A 26,843-nucleotide genomic window follows, 5' to 3' on the forward strand; every position below is an offset into this window, starting at 1 on the left:
TTGTGCTTATTTATGTGGATGATATAATTGTTACCAGCTCATCACAGGAAGCAACTTCAGCTCTATTGCAAGATCTCAAGAAAGACTTTGCCTTGAAGGATTTGGGTGATCTTCATTATTTTCTTAGTATTGAAGTTAATAAGGTAGCTAATGGTATTGTATTGACACAGGAAAAGTATGCTTCAGATTTACTTAGGAAAGTGGGAGTGTCTAATTGCAAACCAGTTAATACTACTTTATCTACATATAAGAAATTATCTGCACAAGATGGTACTTTGTTAGGGGTTTAAGATGCAACTCAATATAGAAGTATTGTAGGAGCTTTACAGTATTTGATATTGACTAGACCAGATATTTCTTTCTCAGTGAATAAGGTTTGTCAGTTCCTACATGCTTCTACTACCGTACATTGGACAGCAGTAAAGCATATATTGAGATATGTAAAGCATACTGTTAGTCTTGTATTAAAGATAAGCAAATTTATATCTATGCTTGTCAGTGCTTTCTCAGATACAGATTGGGCAGGTTGTCTTGATGATAGAAGATCAACTGGTGGATTTGCTGTCTTCCTGGGTTCTAATCTTATTTCCTGGAATGCCCGTAAGCAAGCCACAGTATCAAGGTCAAGCACAGAAGCGGAATACAAGGCACTCGCAAATGCTACGGTAGAGATTATGTGGGTGCAGTCATTACTCAAAGAATTAGGAATTCAAAGTCCTCAAACCGCAAGATTGTGGTGTGATAATATTGGTGCCACCTATCTATCAGCAAATCTGGTATTTCATGCAAGAACAAAGTATATAGAAATTGATTATTATTTTGTTCGAGAACGGGTATCTCAGAAGCTACTGGATATTAAGTTTATTTCTTCCAGAGATCAGGTGGCAGATGGCTTTACAAAGCCTCTTATATTACGGCAACTTGAGAACTTCAAGAACAATCTAAACCTTGACAAGGTTTGATTGAGGGGGAGTGCTAGATAAAACAAATCTTTTTTGATACGATTTGTATCCAGCTATAGATAGAATGTGTATGTGTATAGATAGAAAGCTCTGCCTTGCAAGCCAAGATTTGTAACCAAACAATGTAAATCTCTGGCCAGGTTTTTGGCTCTATATTAACACGCAACTCGCGGCTCTTGATGGGAGTAGATAGCTTACCCAAAAGCTGTTATTACTTTCAATGGAATGGCTTTCGGTGAGCACAGGAAGCAAGACCTGGCTTGTGCGAGAGCAAGCAATGAGCTTACCGTATTGGAAGGTTAACACGCTGATGCGACGGTGGCGACTGGGAAGGCCACACAAGACATGGTGAGGAAGGACAGAAATTGCTGATCAGTGAGAACACGAATCAAACCCGTGTGGAATCAAATTGCTCATAGCTTCCGTGGGTCCACGCAGCACCTTACACGGAAGTCTTGCGCACATGACAACGTAATAATGGAGCAGATGGGAAATGGCACAGTTGTTCTGTTGCTATTATCCTAGGATGAAATGGATGGGTTGCATCTGGCCAGCTAGTTGATGGCACTGCTGTGTCCACATCCTCAGAAAGGGACAGATCATGGCTGCCGCTTCAATTCTAAGGAGACTGAAAAGGATGGCCATGAAGAGATGCCCTTCCTACTTGACTCTGCCAACTATTCTAGGACGGAGTGGTGCAACTAAGACCAAGCTTGGAATGAAGTGCAGTTTATAAACCAACAACGAAATGTCATAGTAGAAAAATATTCAGAGTCCGCATCAATATAGCACTTACAACAACTTAGAATTATATTTTTTCTGGATAATGGAAACAAGGTTTCAACTTATTGTGTGTACTAACTCCCTGCTGCAAACTGAAACTACATTAATACAAACAAACATCTACCCCAATACATCATATACAATCATTTATAGTGTGAAGTATTCTGCTTAGGTATTAGTACTTCTCTTCTCCCCGCATTTCGCCAACCTTACAGCAACAAACACATACACAGTGTCATACACCTTGTCGATGGCCCGAAAATAAGAAAATCTCCATATCTTCACAAACAGCAAGGAACAGAACACTAGCCAAAGTCCCACCACGAATCCTACAGCCAATCCAAGGTAAAAGAACACCATATCGGATAAACCTTTGTCTCCATGGAGAGGAGCCTGACCATCCTTATTATCATCTCCTGATGAACAGTTCTTTGCCAAAGGCGGCCCGCAGAGACCAGAATTGCCAATGTAGATGTATGCTGGATTAGCAAGTACCTGGAGCTGATTCCCTTGAGGTATCCTTCCCGACAGATTGTTGTAGGACAAGTTCAGGTAGCTCAATGAGGTCAAGTCTGACAGACTAGACGGAATTTCACCCGATAGTGTGTTCATCGACAAGTCGAGGGACTCCAACTTTTGGATAGAACCAATGTTCCTAGGGATTGTCCCGGTCAAGTGGTTCCTGGACAAGTTCAGGTTCACCAATCCTGTGAGAGAAGACAGCTCCTCCGGTATCTCTCCACCAAGAACGTTGTCGGAAAGATCAAGGCTCACCATGTAGATCACTCCGCTGGTATAGTCGCGATCTTGCCCCTTTGTCACAATGGGAAGACTGTCCACAATCCGATCGTTCCCTGATGCGCCGTAGCCTGTCAATGGGTTCAGAAGAAGTGGTGTGTGCTCTTGAGTCATGCCGGTCATGTTTCCTAGAGAAGGGGGTATGGAACCTGATATCCTGTTGTCCGCTAGGTCCAAGAGTTGCAGATCACTAAGCTGTGCCAGCTGAGTAGGGATGTTACCACTAAACATGTTTGATCTCAACCGTAGATGCGTCAAAGATGGCAATTTCCTCCCGATCCACTCCGGTACCATCCCGGAGAACATATTCTGAGCCAGATCAAGGAATGTCATAGCCTTGCAATGTTTCAAGAATATCGGAAATTCCCCGGAGAGATTGTTTTTGTATAAGATGAGAGTGGTGAGCCCGAGGCCATCAGATGATATGTTTCGGCATCGAGGGAGGTGGCCGGTCAGATTGTTGTTTGATAGATCCAAATGCAGCAAGTTTGGAAAGTGACAAAGTGATGGTGGTACTGTTCCATTGATACTATTGGAGGAGACATCCAGCTCCACTAGCTCAGGAGCACCAAATTCTGATGGAAATGGGCCAGATAAAGAGTTCCTAGAGAGATCCAAGACAAGCAGCTTCTCTGGTAACAATGGAACGGAGCCAGTGAGATTGTTGGATCCAAGATATATCGCAAGCGCTGAGGTCATGAACCTCAGAGAAGGTGGCAGCTTGCCACCGATCTGATTCACAGAGATGTTCAAGTAAACTGCATCTGAATAAGACTTCCAAAACCAATGTGGCAATGTATCAACTATGCCTGCATTTGAAATGTCAAGGTACTTGATGTCTGGCTGGTGCTTGATCCATGCAGGGAACTGGGGACCCATCCTGACATCTGGGAAATAAGCATAGATCAATCTGCATGGCGGCCTCCAGCTTGGCCTGATCTCCATCGACATCAAGTTGTGCGACAAGTCGATCCACTCCAAGCTTACCAGATTTGCAAAGTGCGCTTCCGACAAGCTGCCATTCAAGCGGTTCTTGAGCAGGAACAACCTGGTTAGCTTCCAGAGCCTACCAATCCCCTGAGGTATCTCCCCTGCAAGATTGTTGAAGGACACGTCAAGGTTTACCAGTTCAGACATGTCGCCGATCCATTCTGGCAGCTGCCCGGACATGTTGGCTGCCGACAGCTGCAGCCCCTGCATGTTCCTCAGCGCGCAGCGGGGCAGCCGGTCCATGAACTCCGACATGTCGCCGTTGATCTGGTTCACCGACACGTCAATGACCTGCAAGTTACAGAGACGCTGAAGAGTTGCGGGGATCATGCCGACCATGTCGTTGCCCTGGAGATTGAGCACCTGGAGACCGGTCATGTTGCCGAGGGCGTCGGGGAACGGGCTGGACAGCGAGTTGCCAGAGAGGTTGAGGTACGTCAGGGTCGGCACGTCCCAGAACCAGGCGTGCACGGTTGAGGTGTTGATGCCGTTGGATGACAGGTCCAGCCTCTGCAGCCGTGTCAGGTTCGCGCGCTCCGGCGCCGATGAAGAGGACGGCGTCGTCAACCCGCAGTCGGACAGGGCGAGGACGCGCACAGAAGGGAGCATGTTGACGGCGCGTGCCCAGACGACAGATGCGTTGAGGTTCACGAGGCTCATGTCGAGGTACTCGAGCGAAGACAGGCCGGTGAGCCAGGAGAGGTCGCCGGAGTAGAGGCCGACGAGGTAGGAGCTCAGGTCGAGGACGACTAGCCGGGACAGGTTGCCGAGCTGCGGCGGGACCTCGCCGGAGATGTCCGTGCAGGAGAGGTTGAGGTACCGGAGGCTGGAGAGCGAGCCGAGGAACCGCGGGAGAGGGGTCCCCATGCCGCCGCCGAGGCTGTTCCGGCTGAGGTCCAGGTGCTCGAGCTGCGGGAGGCGGAGGAGCGCCGGGCTTATGTCGCCGCTGAGGCCGGGGCTCCCGTCGTCGGCGAGCGCGTTGGAGAGCCGGATCTCCGTAACGCGGCCCGTGGCATTGTCGCACACGATGCCGCGCCAGTACCGGCAGCAGTCAGGACGCCTGGCAGTCCACGACGAGAGGACACCGTCCGGGTCGCTGGAGAAGCCCCGCTTCACGTCCAGGAGCGCGGCAAGCTCGCTCGGGACGCAGCCGCCGGCGCCACGGAGCGCGGACAGCGCCAAGAAGAAGAGGATCGCTGCAGCCGCATGCATGGCGAACCGACGAGTTGCTAGCCTAGCTCTAGCCTCTCGGTGTGATCGGCGCTTACTATGTGAGGTGAGCATGAGCTCTGAGCTGCGATGCCGCGAGCCCGTGACCATATAGAGAGTGTACGTGAAGTTGCCGTTTCTCACGTCGAATCATGCAATCGACACTGCAGCGGCATTAGCAGACAACAGTGGTTGGTACGTCGCTCGTGTTGCAGTGCACGCCGGTGAAGACCGATTCAGACTTGATCCGGTGACCGGAGTTTATTGCGAGAACGATGGGACTGATGCTGGTTATGGGGGAAGTATGACTATGACCAGAACGATGGACTCGTGTTGCAGTGCACGTACGTTTGACCTGACGTGCGACATTTTAGAATAAAATATGACCGTGCCTCAACAATATTATTAAGATAATAACATCCTCTCTCTCTATATTTTTTTTCATTCTAGGTTAAACTTTTGGCTAACGGATGATATAGTTAAGAAACAACGACCATATTGGTAGATATATTAGATGATCTAATAATATGTTGTAACAACCGTATATATAGATTAGATTGTTGAGATCGTATTAGGTCCATCCTGGGCATCATACTCGGTCACGGTTTTGTTGTATTACACCTTGTCTCAAACTCATCTCTTAGCTTTGTTTATATAGTATCAGAGCTACAAATCTTAAGTTCGAGTTTTGATCGGCGCAATTTAATAAAAAAATATTGCCCACTCCTATTCCATATCTGATGTGAGAGTCTCCTCATGAAAAGGAGTATCATAGTATAAGTGAATTGCATATTTTTTTCCTTTCAGCTTAGTTTTTTTAAGTAATTAGTCGGTGCTTGAAACTACATATGATATCAGAGCTTTTTCTCATCTAAGACGTCTACAAACAGAACCCAATACTCTTCCACATCTGTCGCCATGACTATCGATGATTTGATACTCGATTGTCTATTGTTATGATATTGAAAATAGGGATACCTACGAAGTCGATGAAGTATATCGCAAGCAGAGACATAAAGTTTATATATGTTCAATCTCCTGAGTTGAGTAATAGCCTTACGCCCTGTCTTATATTGATTATTCTTAGATCACAGAGTACAATATGTATGTGGACGAGTCTAATCCTAAGAACTAGGTGAATTTTTGTGTGTCAAAGTCTTAAGATCTAATCGACTAGGGGGGTGCTTCTGCCGTGAATCTTTGATGCGTGTTGGTCTTCTACTCGACTAGTCTTAAGGGTTCCGTGGCTTCGGAGTCTAAAGGCACAATTTGCGATTGTTGGCTGTGATTGTCTGATTTCTTGATCAATTTAACTTGTGTTGTCTTGGACGTGCCCCTGTCCCCGCCCTATATACTTGGGGGAACCCAGAGTGTGTTCCTACTCGGATATCTTGTTCGAGTCCTACTTGGATCGTTAGTCTCTCGTAGAAATAGGAATCCTTTTCGAATAGGGGATAACTTTCATATCCGGGATGAGTAGCTTTCAAGTATATCATTTCCATTTCTTACTTCATGATGGCCACGATTAGCCTCGTATCGAGTAAGATGTATTTGATCCTCATATACCTTTTATAGATATACGATATATACGGAATATATAGTATTAATTATATATCTCCATCAGCTAGCACCCCAACTCTGCTCAGAAGAGGGTCACTGGTCATTCCCGTTGATGGAGAACTCCTTTGGGGACCCATTCCTTCTAGTTGGGAAATTCTCCAACTACAAGGATCGAGTTCCCTGGGAATAGTCTTCGACCAACATGAGTTGTAGCATTAAAAATCCTGAAAAGGTCTTAGGCTTTCCATCCTTATCCATTGTGTTTAGATCGGGTGCACGTGACTTTTGAGAGGAGTTGATATGATTTGATCCCTGACAGACGTCTTTGGAAATCGAGAATTTTAACTCACCAAACCTGTTGTACAGCGCTAAGAAATGAAGGATCGCACCTGCCGTTAGTTGTCTGACGATTCTGTAATTTTTAGGAGGCACACCCCCGTGACTCGCAAGTCCTTATAAACGGAGAGATCCAGATGTTATCTCATAAACCCTTAGCCTTTATTTGAGCCAAGAAACATTTCTTCTTCTGTTGAACTCCCGTACCAATCATGGGCTCTTTTCTTTCCAAATTATTGATGTTAGTTCCTATTCTCTTGTGTACAAAATACAATGCTCATTACCTTTTATTGTTTTATATTTTATTCTCTTAAATTTAGAAACACACAAAAGAAAACAAAAGCAAAACAAATATATTACAAAGAGTTCAAGAACCCCCCCCCCCCCCCTCAAAATAGTCACATAAGATGAATAACCCCAAGTTTTCCTTGAGAAAAGCAAAACGAGAAGAATCCAATAGTTTTATAAAAATGCCTACCAATTGGTGTTCAGTATCCACACGGTGAAGTTCAACATTCCCTTTTTTACAGGGTCTCTAAGAAAGTGAAATATGATATCGATATATTTAGCCCTAGAATGTTGCACATGATTCTTAACAATACTTATAGTACTTGTATTATCACAGAAAAGTGAAACATGCTCTAAATTAACCTCATAATTTTTAAGTGTACCAACAATCCAAAGAATTTGTGAATAATAACTAGCAACAACTATATATTCAGATTTAGCAGTAGATTATGCAATGGATTATTGTTTTCTAGATGACCATGAAACAAAAGAATTACCTAAGAAATGACGTGTACCAGATATGATTTTTCTATCAATTCTACAACATCCAAAATTAACATCAAAAAATGCTCTTATGCTAATGTATGAAGAAGTAGGAAGTCAAATGCCAAAACATTGAGTGCCACAAAGATACATGATAATCTGCTTGACATTTTATCGATGTGAACCATGTGGGGAAGCTTCAAAACACGCACACAAATGCAAAACAAATTGTATGTCTAGCCTCGAAACGGTGAGATACAAAAGTGATTCAATCATGCTTCTATACTCTTTTTATCACCAGGCTCACCATCTTCATCAGGATCAAGTGTTGTTATTGTTCAAATTGGTGTCAATGTTAGCTTGATATTTTCCATCTCAAAACAACACATCAGATCTCGTGTGTACTTATTTTGATAAACAAAAGTACTCTCTTTGGTTTGTTTAACTTGAAAATCAAAAGGTATGTAACTTCACCCATCATACCCATCTTAAATTCTCTGCTCATTGTTTTTAAAAACTGGAAAATCAAAAGATGAGAAGAACAACAAAAAATAATATCATCTACATAAATCTAAACAAATAGTGATCATTACCATGCTTGAGTCTTGTCCACTTTTCCCATCTCAAAGTCTTTTTCAAGCAAGAAAGTTTTAAGTCTATCATACCATGCTCTAGATGATTGTTTTAAACTGTACAAAGCTTTGGACAACTTATACACATGATCTAGATATTTATAATTTTCGAACCCAGGTGGTAGCTTAACACAAACTGCCTCATTAATGTAGCCACATAGAAAAACACTTTAGATGCAATAAATCTAAAAGAATTCTATTGACTTTTAATCTAGCAACAGAAGCAAAGTTCAATCAAAATCTGGACCTTCTACCTGTGTAAAATCCTGAGCTATAAGTCTAGCTTTATTTTGAACACTAACACCAACCTCACTTTGTTTAGTTTTAAAAACTCATCTAGTACCAAAATGTGTATGATCGTGAGGTGGTGAAAATAATTTTCAGACTTTATTGGATTCAAAATTTTCAAGTTCCTCATACATGGCATTGATCCAAGATTCATCAGTTCATGCATGTGAAACATATTTAGATTCAAAAGAAGCAACAAATGTTGAATGACCATGAGAATTAGAATCAATAAACCTGAACCATGTAACTCACTCGTGAATCTCTCCAATTATTTGTTTAGGTTGATGCATCCGCTAAATGTGCAAAGGAATTGAGACTTCAGAAGCAATCTCTTATTCTCCTTCGGCACACATGCATGACTTAGTAGCTTGAGGATGTCAAATTGTAGCCAAAGTAGTCAAATGTGTCAAAAGATCTACAGCTGATTATGTCATAGTAATTAAAATCTCATTCTCCTCTTCCTACTCCTCCTCATCATCTATAAATATGTTCTCAGACTCCTCCTGAACATGTGTATCTAAATCTGCATCACTTGGTATCGTGCCATGACTAGCCTCATCAAGAGCAAGCTCACATGTTTCAACAAATTTTTTAGTCTCCAAAATAAGCACTCGATAGCCACGAGTATGAACAGTACATAAAAAAAATACCATCAATAGATCTAACTTCAAATTTATCCAAATTACTAGATTTCAGTACAAAGTATTTGCAAAAAAAAAACTCTAAAGTGAGAAACACTAGGCCTATGACCAAACTACAACTCATATGAAGTTTTACCGAATTTATATCTCAAGTAAATATAGTTTGAAATATAACATGCAGTAGATATAGCTTTAACCCAAAATTTTCTAGGAGTATGAAATTCATTTAGCATTGTCCTAGCCATGTCAACTAAAGTTCTATTTTTTTTTCAATTACACCATTTTGTTGAGGTACTCTAGGTGATGAAAATTGATGCTCAATACCCTTTTTAGCACAAAAGTGTTCAAAATAAGAATATTTAAATTATATTCTATTATCACTTTGAATTTATCAAATCCTGGGAGGTCAACAGGCAGTCTAACAACTAGATTTCTGAAGTGACCAAAATCTTCATCATTAGATGCCATAAAAAACCCAAAAATATCTAAAGCACTCATCAACCATAGCACGTACATGATATTTACCTCCAAAAGACCGTATTCTAAAAGGACCAACAATATCAAGGTGCAAAAGTTGATTGGCTGCATTTTTCATAACCATGATAATAGGTGGATGAAAACATGTATGCATTTTACCATGTCTACAAGAAGAGCATACTAACTTGCTATCACCTTTAAGCCTAGATAAGCCGCGAATAAGGTCTAAACCACTAACATGAGTAGCATGATCAAGATCACATGACCAAGTCTATGATGCCAAAAGAATAAATTATTAGAATCATTTGCAACAAGACATCTAAGCTTATTAGAAGGTGATATATCAAAATCAGCTTTAAAAACTCTTCCAAAGCACAAGATTCTAAAAACTAGATCATCTAAAGCATCTATCACTTTACATTCATTTTTCTTAAAGCACACCTCAAGATCTTCATTAATTATTTGTGAAACATAAAGCAAGTTAAATTTTAAGTTCATAATAAGAGAAACATCCTTGAACATAAACTGATCATTTACGTGCACTGTACCTTTTGTCACAACACAGAAGTAGAAGAAGCATCTCTGAATGTAACACTTTCAACACAAGATGCATGTACAAGAGAGGAGAACCAATTCTTATCACCAGATATATGCATGAGCATATGGAATCCACTAGCCATATATTCTCCTTTCTCGCCTGAGAAGAGTACAAAGCAACAACATATGTCGAGGCCTCAGTACTGGGATAAATGATAAAACATTTAGAAATCTAGTACCGAGACACTCGACCAAAAGTGGGCACAACACGAGTATTCTTATGAGCAAAATTATTATTAGTTTTTTCTTGTATTACTAGCAAAAAAAAAGGTGATTAAGTCACCCGAGGCACAAAATAAGGTGTCACAACCTCACGAGGAATAACACATGCCCTTCGCAAATTAGACCTAGCTTGAAACCTTTATTTCCTTTGTTGTTTAGCTAGTCTAAAGCAAAAATCTAATAAATATCTCTCCCTCACAATGAGTAGAAGTGTAATCAACATGTTATTTAGGTTTATAAGAGAAGCAATATTTTTATTCATTATAGAAGATAAAAATTCAACTGACTTAAAAATAACATTCATACGTTTAACAAGTGTTTCAAAATTTTCACTGCCAAGAGCCCTAACAATAGTTAGAGCATGTGACCTATAATGAGCATAGGGATCAAAAACTAAACCTTCTTTACATGTCCTTGTCTTAGATGAATCTAAAATTAGGTTTAGATTTTTCTTTTCCTTAGAAAAGAGTCTTAAAGATCATTTTAAGTAATCAACTTGTTTCGAAAGAGTTGGACACTTATCACAAGCAATATTCAAGGTTTCTTTTGTTTACAACAATTAGAGCATGAAAGAATCTCATGAGTAATCATGTTATTAGTTATTTGAGAAACTCTAGCATCAACATCATGCAACTTCAATTCAAGAATTGAGCATTTAGAACAAGAAATTGAATCTCTCAAATCAGAAGCTAAACAACGAGCATCTTTAGTTTGTTTGCTATTCAACACAACAAGTTTATCATTTTTTTCAATTTCTTGTTTTAGTTTCTCAAGAGTTGAAGTAGGAACATCTCTAAAAGAAGTAAGCTTAGAATAAATTAAGTCACATGAGAAGCAAGCATCATCATCGGGAATCAAAATTTTAAGTCTTGCAATTTCATTTTTAAGAGAGTCAATCAAAGCATCATGTTTCTTAATTTTCTTATTATGTTTATCTAAGAGTGTACCAAGATGAACAATAGTATTAGATAAATCATATAAGTATTTAGTACCTTGTTGCCATCGTTGTAAAATTCATCCTCGATGGAGCTTTACTTGTTGCTTGCTATGAGACACAACCCCGTCAAACCACATATCGTCTTGCCATTGGATGTTGTGTCATCTTCGCTACTCTTTGAATCAACATCGCTCAAATTGACTTGCTCAAGTGCCAAAATAACTCAATGCACAACCTTGCAGTTGAGAAACCTCTTCTTCTTATCATTGAAAGGGTGTTTTTTTTCCTCCTCCTCCTTCAATGTTTTATCTGCAAGCATAAGATAATTAGGACGAATATGGTTAAGATCACCACATTCATAGCATCTTTACGGACCTTTACTTCTTCTCCTCTTCATTTTTGACATTTTACAAATATTTTAAAAAAAACAAGTAGAGAAAGTGCTTACTCTTCTTTAGGAATATGCTCAAGCTAATCATCAATTAATGAAAATATAGAAGATAATGAAACACTTGAAGAAAATTTAATATGAGACATGTTGAGTTGAAAAACCAAAGCAATTGATTTATTAGCGTTCTTCCTAAAAAAATATCTAGCTCATGAATTTTCAATCTAGAAGAAAGAACATCTAATGTAAGTATACTCATTACAGTAGATTCTCTAATAGATATAGTTTTCATCTCTCATACAAACATATATAAAGCTCCTAGTAAATGACGTGCATTTTCAGCATGCGTATATGTAATATTAACAATATAAAAATCGCTAAATATTTTATTAAAGTGAGCAAAGAAATCATCAAGAGACTCATCAGGCATCCTCTCAAATTTCATATAATCTTTCTTGTATAAATCTTGGCGTACCTCTTTTATGGTAGATGAACCCTCATAGTAATTACAAAGTGCTTTCCATACCTCGTATGCCGACTTGAGATGTACAACTCGGTCGAAGTTGCTCCTTCCCAAACCTCAGATGATTAGGTTCATTGCCTTGCTGTTAGCCTTGATAGCTGCCATGTTTTGTACCATCACTTCATTATTCTCTAGAACCTCAAAATGTTTGAAGAGCTTCTTGCAAATTGCAAAGAATTGTGCTTGAATATAAGCCTCCATCTTTGCCTTCTAGAACTGAAGATCAACACCATTGAAAACACAAAGTTTGTGGAATATAACCGACGCTATGTTACTAATTGCCGGTTAAGATCAATTAAAAAGATTTTTGGCTCTGATGCCACTTGTAGGATCGATTACTACTAATTATGTAATCAAATGGGTGAATGATTGTGGAAGCCAAATTCACCCTAACCAAAAAATCAATTTAATCTCGTATTTAATTCGGAACAGATTGTTATCACGTCACTAAAAACAATACACAAAAAGATCCATGTGTCTAATTGACCTCAAATTTATACAGTAGAGCTAGACAATGCTAATAAAGTATCCCAATAAGAATCAAGTCAATCAGATCCCTAGATCAAGAGTTATGACCTTTGCAAGCAAACTTTGATAGATGGCAAAAAAATAGATTAAAGCCTAATTTCGTGATTATGCAAGAATTATGAAAAATCAACCAACTAAACTTTTAGAACCTTACCTAGATGTTCTAGGATTATTTTGGATGGATCAAACCAAAACAAATACGTTGACCAAAGTATCCACCAAAAATCAACAGCAAGAAACATAGCGAAGAACATGGAGAAATAACAAAATTACCAACTCATCAACATCCAAAAATTTATCTTTATTGCATCGATAATTTAACAAGATGAATCTCCCTAGAATCCCAACAAGAATATCCACAAATTCCTAAACCCTAGATTGTTCTCCCTTTTTTGCTAAAAAATCAACAAAATGCTTTGTTCTCAATCTCCTTTTATTTCCCGATCGATCAACATAGTAGCATTCAATATGAACTCCCTGTACACATCCACATGGTCACCTAGCCTTCGGCCTCCCCTCCAGCGCTTGTAGCACACATCAACGTGCTTTGACCCACTCGACCGCGCATCGGCCTGCTGTCACGTGCCCACACCACATGGGCTGCCAACATGCACATGGGTCATGCCTACCCAACGCGCCCCATGCCGTGCTACCTCCCACGCATCAGCTAGGACACCTCATGCTATTGGACAGCTATGCGCGCTAGGCCTTTGGTCCACTTGTACAGCTCCAGCTTGTGCAAACACACCAGCCAGCCCAACGCCACCTTGCTGGGCTGCTGCACTGCTTCACACAATACATATGCATGCACACAAGCATCTTAATTTCTAATTCTTTTATTTCATTGAACACACATTCATGCTCCATGAAATAATCACTTGATGCCATATGTGATGCAGTCCATCTTCATACTATAGACCGTACATCTTCCGTGTATTTCTCATGGTGTAATTATCTACACATGCACCGTTTAAATGTCCCATGTGACTTCCTAACCGCCTTAACCTCAGTTCCTCCCTCCCTGAACCTAGTCCCGGTCCCTGTCACCGATCACGTTCACCCTAAGGACACACATGCACATGAACAAAACTAACAACCAATTCTGAGCACAAGTTCTCCAAATTTGACTCACGTCAATCCACACAATATCATTATTATGCTATACATTTTTCTTTTGCCAATTTCACAATAAACTAATTTTTCAGCATTCATGATTGCACACATCTCTATACCACCAGCTGACCTACACTATGTTAGGAGGAGTGCTAATTACTTGGCCAAGATAATCCCATACTTGGCTTGTGATTGTACAATTAATCTCACTTCAATCACACCATGAACCAGTCCTTAAGTGATTTGAGCAAGATTACAACCAACCGAGATCTCGTGCAACCTATACCGGTCTATACCAACCACTTGCTCAAATCCTAAGTTTCAAGATGTCAAAAAAATTAGTTTCCAATTTTATTATTGTTGCATATGAGCATTATAACATTTAGTTGAATAATGATTCCCACAATTATCCCAAAGCGAGACTAAGCAAATGTACCCATCCAATATTCCCACCAAAACTAAGGCAGCAAGGAAAATTGGGAAGATCTAAGGTATAGTGTCACGTCCTAAATCCTTAATCACGCAATCAAGCATAATCATGCTTTTTAAGCATTATGTTTAATTTTATGTAATTGTAATTTGGAATACTAATGCACTTCGTTAAAAGTCAATTGGATGAGAGAAACTAATCCGAGAGAGAAAAGAATACAAATCGCATTGAAAATACCTCTTTTCTCTAGCACATGGGGCCCACATGGGGGCCAACAACCCCTCACTCACTCCCTTGGGGCAGTCCCCACCTGTTCTCTCTCTCCTCCTCACTCCTCACGTGCCCCACCCGAGCAGCACAGTAAGGGAGCTCCCTCTCCTCCTCCTCTCTCTCAAACTTCCTCTCCTTCTCCCTCAAATCCGCCTCCTAGGAGAAGATTCGAGGTGAGTATGTGGTATCCACGCAATCCTTAACTCATAAGCTTTCCATCCCTCCAATTCATTTTCGTCTTCCCGAAGGATTGGGGCCAGATTTGATGTCTTTTGGTGTTTAGGGTTGAAATGTGAGGAACACCAGGTTTCTTCGTCTCCCGAGCTTTTCCCTCCATTTCCTCCAACCGACGGTCCTCAAGCTCGACAAAGTGCCGTGGGTGAGTCTCCTAGGCTCCCATGACATGAATGCATGAATTGGTTGGTCAAAATCTAAGAATTTGGAGCTACGGTTGAAATTCATGAGTTCTTGATGTTTTGGTAGCAATAGCCAAGTTTTGATCGATTTCGGCTTATGCGTGCGGTCCTATGCGGTAGAGGAGGTCAAGATGATGCTCTAGGTCCAAATCCCCACCCCAAAAGCCACCAGAATCGCCAGAATGGTCACCGGCGAGCTCACCAAGTTCCCCCAACCGCATACAGCAGTCTGACCGCCGTTCCAGGAGTCCGATCGCTCCTATGACCGGTCTGACCGTCAGAACCCAAACCTCTTTGTTTGCTGGCGGTCTGACCACGATTTTCGGCGGTCTGACCGCAACCCTCAGTGGTCTGACCGCCACTATTGGCGGTCGCGGTCAACTCAGCAGAATTATTTTTAACATAGTTTACTGTTTTCTAAAACTTGTAAAATTCATAATAAATTCTCTGTAAATCCAAAAAATATGAAACCAATTTTTTTGTTTCATAAAAACCTAATATACCTATTAAAAATATCTCCAGGTATTAAATAATTATTTAAATTTCTGAGATTAATTAATTAGGTTAAAGCTTCATTAATTCACCGTTAATTCTTCATAAGTTAAAAATGGGTGAAACCAATTTTTCTAGTCTTCTTGTGACTTGATCTAACTAGAAAATATATTTTAATGCATTATGTAACATATTTGATGACAATTCATCATATGCATATTGTAGCGTGTATTATTGCATTTCACTTATGCTCATCATTGCATGCGCTTTTCTTTAGTGAATAAGGAGTCGGAGCGTGATACGACCATGGTTGAAGACGACTCTAATCTTTTGGTTTTCTGCGAGTGTTGCTTGGTCAATTATAGGCAGCCACCTGAGCAGCAAGGCAAGCATCTATCATATTGCACCTTTGTCGAATTAAATGAAATCTAAATATTGATAAACTACGCTTATGTATAGGTTTGCATGTATGTGAAGTCGATGTCAGATTTTTATGGGTAGAACCTATGTTGATTGCATAATCCCTACCTTGAATTGTTTATCTATATCCTTGTAGCCTTGGTAATGTGGTAAATGTCTAAGAGTCGATCGAAATGCTTAACAATGCATATGTCATCGGTAGAAGACGAGCAATGGTTCGACCGTTGTTTGCGAGCTTAGGGATTACTACTTGTTCACGTATATGTTATGTGAATGTTGGTTGGACGAGTGATGAGTATGAGACGAGATGTGGGCGGTGTTAGGGGTGACGTCTGCCTCGAAGGAAAGTCCTGGGGGCAGTTCGGGAGAGGAACCCAGGCACCGTAGACCGTTTGTATCGTTTAAGGTCGATCGTCGGGGTAGTTATCTTTAGCACTTACCTTACTCACCACATGCCGATCTAATGGTAAGGCGAGCTGAATACCTTCGTAGTTGTGGCTTTGTGGGTCCGAACATCGACGGTGTGAGCGGGCGGGCTTGTAAGTGATACTAGTTTGCTCCGGGAGTAGTTCTAGTACTACCACGCCGAGCGATGCATAATCCACATGGTTGGGGCTAGTTGGGAAAGGTTGTCACGAGTACCCGTTTGTGTGCACTTTAGCGGGTGGCACAAGCCGTATGGTCCTTGTGTCGTGTGGGTCCAAGAGTATCCCCTGCAGGGTGTATAAACACTTCAAACTACCGCGCTCTTGGTCATGAGCATGCTATTGTTTCATTTGCACCCGGTCATATTGTCCTCGTTTGTGGTTGATGGTTCGGTTATTATGGTGGTGGATGAGTTGGTTCAGTTTACTTATATGTTCAAGTACGTATGTTACATTTACGTTATAGTTTCATTTATGTTCAGTTGGTTATTGCAGGGTAGAATGGCATGTTTGGTTAAGTATAGGTGCTCACACATATATGTCTAGGTTGTCGACCGCATATATTTTACTTAATCTTATGGCCTGTCCTTGCTAACAGCTCAATGCATAATTTTTGGAGTCGGAATATTATATACCCATATTGTGTAGGTCTTACGAGTACCTTCGTACTCAGGGTGCTGCCCTTAAGTTGATGCAGGTGTTGTTGCTGCCGAGGAAGAGGCTGTCTTTGGCTATTTCGTGCTTGCCGATCAGGATGGTGGGTAGGAGTAGTTCATCCTACTCTAGGAGGTCATGCTTTTGAGACGGTGTCTAAGGGCATGTGGCACCGCTCTCTCTTTTGTTTTATAGGTTTCTTCCGCTGCGTAGTTGTTGTTTCCCTTTTGCTGTAAATTGTTGAAAATTGTTGCATATTTAAAGAACTTCTAATATAATGTTAATTACTCGCTCTTTATTAAGCTATATTGTGATGTATTATGTTGTAAGGCATGTGTTCCGATTTTGGGCACGAAACATGTGCTGGACTACCGGAGCGGTACGGGTTAATCGTTGAAGTCGTGATTAAGTAAATGATCGATTTAATGATTAATTCAAATATTGTTTGGACGATTCCTCACATATAGCCTTAATTTGGGTTTCCCGACAGACTAATAGCATGCATATCTGTAAATAAAAAATATTTGAAAAAATAGGTACAAAAAGTTGAAGGAAGACTAGCCTTTCTGATGTTGAGATGGGTCTTCGAACACCTGGTCCTAAATCCCTCGAGCTCCTCGTGGACAGTGGCGTCTACTCGCGAAAACAAGTGAATAAGATACAACGAACAACCGCCAAACACCAAATAAGAATCAAATAAAAAATCAAATTTAGCTTAATTAGGTGGATTACGATTTTTGATGAATTTTGTGAAACAAATGATCAAATCAGAGTTAGAATGGATGAACGAGCTCCCAAAAGATTAAATTAGGGAAAATGATAAAGGACCGAATATTCCAAGGGATATATGGATTTTCTAGAATTTTTACATATTTTTATAGTATTATTATGATTACTTAGAATTAGTTTTCTAAGAAAAAATCCTAATTATGACATTAGTAATTTATCAACCAATTTTCAGAATAATAGAATTTTTCTACTAGAAAAAATGGTTATTGCATCAACGGAGCCTAATTATAATATCAACAGCATATTTAAATTAAGCAAAATTAAATAAGAGGCTGCCTAGGCTACCACGTAGGTAGCAGGGAGGAGGTAGCGCTGACGTGGATGATGATATGGGCTATGATATGGCTTGCTAAGCAGACCCATGCTTATTTAAATCTGGTACGTTGGTTTTGGATTGAACGACTAGGAATCAATCAAACCAAAGAGGTATGGGTTCATCTAATTGTGACCATCGACATCACATCAGATGGTTGTGGAGGTCACCTACTATGGCTCTAGCAAATAGAGGGACAATGAGCCCCTTCCCACGACGACGCGTTGCCGGTGGCCCTCCTGCTTTGACGAGCATCGGAAAGTGTTAAGGAGGCGACGACGACTCCAATTAATGAGGATTTGGACATCAGGGTACGACGTAAGGGGTAGGCGATGACATAGACGAACGACAGGGCTTGGTGAGTGTTGGGTGGCATCGGGCGATGATGGTTTCACAACGAGAGGGCATGGGAAGTTTGTGATGGGTTATGTGGTGCTTGGGAGGGGGGGGGGGTCTGGGCATCTATTTATACCCGAAGAGGGGGGTGGGGTTGGGTTAGGATTTGCGGTAGCCGAGCAAGCAACCAAGCCAATTTCGCCCATATCCTACTGGGTTGGATCCAAAGTGGTTCCTAAGATCAATGCGAATCCGTTTCGATATTGCTGAGATGATTCCTCCTTCGAATTTGAGTCGACGTTGCGTAAAATTGCTGGATTTTTTGTCAGAGTTGGGGAAGGATGGAAATCGGCCTGAGGTAGAAGGAAAGACTGACGCGTAGGCCCCACGTAATAGTGGGAGGAGGGAGAGGGTGGGTGCTGTGCAACGCGGGTTACGGTCCAGCTAGAACGGGGGCGCGTGCTGGCTTTGGCCTAGGGCAAGGTGATGGCCCAAGCGGGGAAAAGTGGCCCAAGGAAAGGAGTTGAGCTTCAGCCGAGAGTAGAGAAGGGGAAATAGGCTGAGGAAAAGAAAGGGGAAGGGTCCGAAAGGAATAGAAGATGAGTTTAGATTGGGAGAGGATCAAATTTTGGCCCATTCTTATTTCACTTTATTCTTTTAGTTACACCCTCTCTGGTCATAAATACTTATCACTTTTAACTTTTCACGGTCTTCAACGTTCAACTTTGACCATAATTTTTTTATTATAATATAGTTATAATATCTAATAAAAATATAATATTATAAAAATAATTTTCAAGATAAATCTATATATATGATTTTTATGTTTCCAAACTAAATATTTTAAAAACTATTAATGATCAAAGTTTTAAAATTTTGATCGGATGTTAGTCAAAACAACAAGTACTTATGACTAGAAGGAGTACTTTTTCTTTTCCTGTTTTCCTTTTCTCAATTAACTTTCAGTTGAAATTAATTAGAAACTCCAACAAAAGCCAAGAAAAAAAACAAAATACCCTAAACTAACTAAGAGGAATCTAACAAGCAGCACAACAGAGCAAGGAGAACCTATGGAAATTAATTCTAAGCCATTTTATTTTGATCTGCTTATTTAATTCTTTGCACAGTTAATTCTATGAAATCTGAAATTGAGATGTTACAGTTTGCATAGCAATCGAGAGAGTATCTAGAAGCAAAATAAATAAATCAAAATTGCTAAATGTTCAGAAACGGAGGGAGTGGTGTTTTTCCACAGCCCATATTGAACGGCAATACAGCAGAGGATGTGAATCCGTCACGTTAGCCGTACCATAAGACCGAGTGATCGACAACACCATCGACTGTGGAGACAGGTAAATAGTATTATAGCGATCGATGTGACTGTGGCCAAACCACAAGACTACTTACGGAATTCGCTGCTATTCTGTCAGGCAGCACGCGTCAGATAAACACTAACCATTGAAGTCCTTGGATCCCTCTCTCGTGTCCTGACGTGCGGTCGACTCTCTCGCTCGTCGGGAAGTCCAGCACGCGTCAGATCAAAGCGAAATTTTTTCAGAATGCCTCTGTCCTGTCCTGTCACCCCGTGGACATCCGGTCGACACCATCTTCGGTGGTATGTGAATACTTACTGTATTACGAATTAACGTAACCAAATATGATGGTAGATATTTTGAGAGCAAATTGAGTTAGTTAATAATATAACTTATAAAATATAAGATAATCAAATAGTTTATTATAACAAGTGAAAATAGCATAGCCAATTGAAAGAACCATGTTCTACGTAGTAATATTCAAATATAGCGTATCTAACACTTTTGTCGCCACTTAACGGTCATGAATCAAACACTTTCGAGCCACTTACCCTATTATATAAATCTTCAATCAACATTCATGTATCACCCTTACAGAGATTTGATCGAATCATATCTAGAGTCTCGGAATCCTACACCTTCCGGTGGAAAGCTACCACTTTCGGTATGCCTATCGCAATATCAATATTCTCCAAACGATAGGCCAAGTCATAGTAATCCCTATACAAAGGCTCAGAGAAGTAGATTTTTGTTTCTCTTAGAGACGCTTATTCCACTAAAACTATCATTGTAATGCTTCGACGCGAATAGTGTAGTGTCAGGTTGTCAACATCGTTCATCCTGCACCACTCTAGCATCCCATCCAGAAGATTGTACTTATAAATGATACTGTTATAGGTAAAATGTTATAACATGTGCAACATATTCACTATGAAGCCGACCATGTGTAGCTTACCGTTTAATTATAGATAGCTACAATGGCTGAGCTAGGTAGGTGGCGATGCCTAATTCACCTCGTGCCGCCAAGGAAGTTCTTGCCGCGCCACTTCAGTTCCAAATCGGTTCAGGTGCTACGTCATCTTGGGCAGGACCTGTTCCGTCTTGTAACGCTTGGTAGGCCCTGGGTCCACGACACCGAGAGGGCAATGCGTGTCGTCCTTCGGCTGCATCCTCCTTGCTGCCATCCTCCTCTCCAATAAATATTAGCCGCCGCCGCCCTTCTCTAGATATTAGGTTTTGCTCAGTTGAGTTTCCTCCACATATGCGTGTGTGAACCAGTTTTTCCTGGCTGTATCGGATAGGCCACGTGTGAAGGATCAGAACTTCTGCAATATTTGTGCGACTTATTTAATCTAGTAATTCAGTTACTTCTATCTTGTTCTTGCTCGATCTTTGTTTGCGTGCAGGGTATGATCCTCTGTTATCACAACAACTGTGCAGTTTGTGGTTGATCAACTCGGTGTGTGGTCGATCGATTGCGAGATTCGGGCCAGAGTTGGACCAAAAGCCGCATTCATCAATGTCTCATACCACCAAAATGAAATTATCCTTTGCCTATTAGAAAATCGCACTACACTATGGAGGTTTATCTCAGACGGTTTGGAAATCCTCAATTTTTAACATCTAGGTACTTAGCTAAGTGATAAGTGTATTAATGATTAATAACAACTATATGGTTGTATCTAACAAATTTATTTTGAAAGAAAACTGAAAATTTAGTTTACAATATTATTAGGTGATCTTGGTCCTTTAATTGATTACATGAGTGATCAAAGGATATGAACCTCATTGTTAAGGATTTTTTAGTTTTAAGTGTCACAACGAGATGAATGATACTTAAAGTAGCATGTGATCTTTTTTTCGTTCTTTGACCGTATTATAAAGAGGCTAAGAGTAGTAGTTTGATTTAGTTTTGTCTAGACTTGATCAACACTTGTGAAATTCTAGCACTAGGTAGCTCAGAGAAGTCTATGGATGAGTTAAAGAGAAGTTAAACCTTAAAGAAGGTTGAATTGAAAAAAGTTCTGAAAAAACTCTATACACTGGATTGTCTGGTGCTAAAGAGCTTGTACATGCTAGATGATCCGACACGGTGAGTTGGCTAGTGTAAGGAACGGTAACATCCTGAGAGTGGGGGGTGAATTATGATACTTAAAAATTAAATCGATTCTAGAAATAACATAAGATAAACAAATATCAATTTCTATCTAAATATGCTCTAGGTTTATCTAGTGTGTTTACTCTACTGTTCAAAAGAGATTGCAACCTATCTAGAAAGGAAAATTACAAAAATGTAAATGCGGAAACGTAAACAAGTTAGAGAGAGCAATGTATAAGGGATTTTTATCCCGTACATAGCATGAGTGTCACCCCTAGTTCACGTTGGAGCTTCACCAAGGATATGCTCTCAGTCGACACCTGGTCATGACCCTTAAGCCACCAAGGCATCAAGTAGGTTGAGACACCAAGGTAAGGCCTCACCAGAAGCCTCTCTTCCGGTCACTTGCCGCCGTGATCACTTCGGAGCTTGAACCACCAAAGCAAGGATATCTGCGTCCCCGTACACATGTCTTGCCACCGCTCTATACCAAGTTGGAGGGTGAACAAGGTGCCGGCAAGTCACCAAGACTCCAAGACATCAGTATACCTCTCGGTACACAGCTAGGATCACTCCTTGATCCCTTTTCTAGGTAGTAATCACCTAGCAACACTCTCTCTAGGCCTATAAGCACTAATCACTCACTAATCTATATGCTAATTGCCTTGGAGGATCACTTTTTGCACTTTGATGGCAAGGATGTCTTCTCAAGTGTATCTGTATTTCTCTGGACTCTAACCCTTCAAATGATTGAGTGGAGGGGTATTTATAGCTTTAAATCCGCTAACTAGTAATTGCTCCAATGGCTCAACTTTACTGCTAACAACGGATGATCCGGTGACAACAGTAGTATTAACATCGGATTATCCGGTGAGAACAACCTCAGAAACTAGCTATGGAACCCTACTCAAACCTCTATGAACACCGGACTATCCGACGTAACCTTCAAACCATCACTGAACTATCCGGTGAGTTATCTTGAGACAACTGAGCCACTTCATTCTTCTCTGCATAAAATACTCTGGTGAGATCCTCTGTTGTACACATATATCACTAGACCATCCGGTGAGTTGATATTCAGTCTTCAACATTTGAATCCTTTTTTGCGGGAAATGCTCCGACGCAATACTCCGGTGAATACATCTCCAATCTCTGAACCTTCCGGTGTGTTGATCTTCAACTGACTTCTTCTAGAAATGCTCTAGTATGTACTGCTTCATTGAGCACTGGATCATTTGGTCAGGCTATCCTTACTCTCTGTCAGAAATGCTCCGGTATGTTCACCGGTTTATCATCGGACCTTTTGGTGAGTGTAACATCCTTGAACTCCACTTACAGAGATACTCTGGTGTGCACTCAGACCTAACACCGGATTATCTGATGAGGCTAATAGGATCTGGACGTAATGCTCCGATGAGTGCAAACTACTCTGCATCGGATCATCCGATAGGGCAAATCTTCCTAGTACTTTTCCTATTCAATCAAACTTTATCCCGACTTCGATGGCTTCTTCATTTATTGCATCTATAAAACCTACTAAAGCATGTACTTGATAAACATATTAGTTATATTGGCTATGTTGTCATTAATCACCAAAATCACATACATGCCCTAAAGTAATTACGAAAATCTCCCTAAGGGCATATTTCCTACAATCTCCCCCTTTTTGTGATTAATGACAATACAATTAAAGTAAGTGGTAAATAATAAATGCTACCGATTGTAAATAACGCAATGCCTTACCATATTGCTTGGATGAATATTCTTACCACTTAGACCCCCTTTTATTGTGGCTTCCCTTTCTTTATTGCTACTATTTCCCTTGATCGATCCATGCAAGAGTTTCTCCATTACATGCTCTTGATATCAAATGTAGATGAGTCTCTCTTTATCAACCTTGGTATCTTCCTTTCTTGCTTGTTCTCCACTAGACATGTCTCTTGCTTTGGTCGTCAAACTTCTCCGTCTTTGTCAATAATCTTAAAAAGAGCTAAAACACATGTTGAACTCAAGAAAGAGCATTAAAGCACATGAGAGAGAGCTTCATAAATCATGACCCAATGCAATGAAACCAATTGATGGGATGCCACTTGTAGGGATACAATTTCAAGAATATGATACCAATTGAAATGAAAATACATAGATCACAATTTATGAAACTCACATAATATGATTTAAACTCCCTATATATGTGCATACATATAAGAAGAGAGATATATTCATAACTAGATAATATGTCAAGATGGAAGTTTAAATCATATTATGCATGAAGGTAGCTTAAATGAACAAATGAATTGACAATGATACCAATCGAAGCCTTACCTCTAGGGACTTGTAGATCACTCTATGAGACTACACAATATATAACTTCTAACACATGTTAGTCTCAAAATTACAATTCATTGGATATGCTCCTTCTAAATATGTGCGTACAAGTGTTGAATACTTGTAAGAGATACGCACATATTATTGGTAACAATATGAAATTTACCCTATAGATTAGACTTATGGCACATAAAAGATATCAAATAAAAAAACTAGTGTCGTTAAAGGAACCTACCACTAATAAACCATGTAGGTTGCTTATGGGTTAAAGATAAGCACAATCAACCAACCACATGATAAACCTACACTAAGCATTACAATAAATTAAAATATGCATGTGCAATTCTAGACAAGCCAAATAAGCTAGATGCAAAATAAAAATACAAGAACACGAATCTAGCTACCATTACCTTTTTACCTTTGGATGAAGATTTAGGTATGTTATGATCATGATCTTAATCAATATGTCTAATCTTGCACATTTGGCTTCTTTACTTGAACCTCCATTTCATCTTGTGAGCCAAGTCTCCAAATCCCCGAGCCGCATGGACTTCAAGTCTTGTTTGGAACCTAATTTGATTGAAACCCATTCATATTGGTGATGACTTCTTTGGGCACCAAAATGGGTTGGTTCCATCCATAATCCTTTCTTCCAACTATGTGTGCAGCCACCTTGCCATTGTTCTTTTTCTTGAGCTTGTAGTGTTGCTTTTGATCTTGATCTTGTAGTTGGGTTTGGTATAGATATTGGAGGTCTTGTTGGAAAGGTGCATCGTCTTCTTCTTCTCCTTAGTCTTCTTCATCACTTGCTTGTTTTGAAAGGACTTGTGGCCTTCTTGATGGCATTTGAAGCATGTCACAGTTGACCCCTTCGCAAGTTTTTCACTATGATGGTTGCACGGTTATGTTGAGAAGGTTGGACATGTTCTTTACCCTTTAGACTTACCAAGTCCTTCTTAATCTTCTCTACTTCTTGTTTGAGCTCATCATTTTTTTATGCTATGAGGTCATTAAATGGTGCTAAAAAACATTCTCAATGATATATCATTGCAAAGGGGTGAGCTAGATATATCAATTAAATCATCACAATAAGTGAAAACATCTACCTTAGGATTAACATTAAAGAGAGATGTAGATTGCTTCAAATGGACCTTAGATTGAGATTTAATGCACTCAAATTTTGTCTTAAGCTCTTCATACTCCTTGTTTAGCAATTGTTCATAACTGGAAATAAAGGTAGCATGAATATCATTGAGAGCATTGAATTTTCTAAGTTCTTTATATTGTTTCTTTAAGACCCTTTGTTACTCATTTACCAAATCAGGAAGTTCTTCATAAGAGGGAGAATCCTCATCGAATCCATAAGGCACTTGTGTGATGACTTGTCGGATGACGACCTTGAGGAAGAGCTTCTTTTAGAGAAGTAAATGGTGAGGCTCTCATCGCTTGAGCTTGAATATTCATCATCACTCACCCATCTTCCTATGCTTATAAGTGTTGTGGCTCTTCCCTGTGTCTCCCTCTTTTTGATCTTAGTCTTTTTCTCCTTCTTGATATGATCAATTTTTTTGACCAAGTGTTTTATGGAGATTTGGTTATCAATCTTAGCATTAATCTTCTTGGTGTTCTTCTCCACTTAAGAGAAGAGCTTGGCGACTTCAGGATCCATCTATTATGTCACGTCTCTAAACATTAATCATGTAATTAAGCATTCATAATCATCATAATGTTATGTTTATACGTGTTCGTTTGATAATTTGAGTTTTAAACATGTTCAAAATACTTGGAGTTGGCCTAGAGCTCTTTAAGAAGACCCTAAATACTTTGGAGAGAAGGGGAAAAGAAACAAGAATGAAAAGAGGGGAAGTTAGCAAATTTTAGCAAAAGAACCCTTCTCACGGTCTGATCGGGTCTCACCGTGGTTTGATAACCATGGAGCAGCCATGTGGGTATCTCGTGGTCTGACTCATGCCCCTCGAGGTTTGACCGCCAGAGTGCAGCAGAGGCGCCTCTTAAGTGGTCGACCGGTCTCTCTCTCCCTCCCTCTCATTTCACTCTCTCACTTTCTCCCTCCCCAAACCCTAGAGAGAGAAGGTGAGATCCGCTCGACGTGTTCAACGATCAGAGATCGACGGTGGGAACCCTCATGAGCTCTCCAAAGGACTTCCCTGAGCTTCATCCCCCTTTCCTCCTACCAGAGGAGTTTTCTCGTCGTTTCTTCCTCCGTGAGCTCATTCACCCTCCGAGAGTCCAATCGGTGGATAGAATCTTCCCTGAAGGATTCTGATCCAATACAAAGTTCCTCTACACTAAGGCAAATTCCTCCCTACCATTTTCCCATCATTTCCTAGCCCTAGGCGATTGCCGTTTTGAATTTCGTTGGAAAGCCCTAGGAAAGCTAAATTTAGATCTTGTTTTGGGGGTTTTACGTGTGTGGGCCGTGCATGTCATCCGAACGACCACGTAAAATATTCCCCTAGTCTTGTGGAGTACTTTGGTGCCCTTTGTCGCTGAAGGTTTCATCAGAATCCTTGTCGGCGCCCTGCAAGGGTGCTACCTGCAGATTCTGGTGATCTGACCGCCACTAGTGTTAGTTTGATCGCCATATGGCGGTCTGACTGAAGGGTTACGGGTAGGCTACGCTAGCAAAAAAATAAATTTTCTCTACCGCATTCAACCAGGAAGCCATGTGAGTAGGGGATCATGAATCGTTACCACTTGACGAGCAGTGCAGCGGAAGAAGAGTTGGAGCAGACTAATCCAACGTCGTGCGCGTCAAGTAGTCGATCGTCAACCTCGTCCCGAGC

The 26,843-nt window shown here is 40.5% G+C and overlaps 1 protein-coding gene across 1 annotated transcript; it reads right to left on the reverse strand.

Moving 5' to 3' along the window:
* Nucleotides 1-1,702: 1,702 nt before the first annotated feature.
* Nucleotides 1,703-4,970, reverse strand: LOC133918781 (receptor-like protein EIX2). The gene has a single exon (XM_062362846.1). It carries the CDS (start codon nucleotides 4,851-4,853, stop codon nucleotides 1,914-1,916), a length of 2,940 nt encoding a protein of 979 aa, XP_062218830.1. The 5' UTR covers nucleotides 4,854-4,970; the 3' UTR covers nucleotides 1,703-1,913.
* Between the last annotated feature and the right edge of the window lie 21,873 nt (nucleotides 4,971-26,843).

Source organism: Phragmites australis, chromosome 5 (assembly GCF_958298935.1).
Source record: "Phragmites australis chromosome 5, lpPhrAust1.1, whole genome shotgun sequence".
Lineage (NCBI taxonomy): Eukaryota > Viridiplantae > Streptophyta > Magnoliopsida > Poales > Poaceae > Phragmites > Phragmites australis.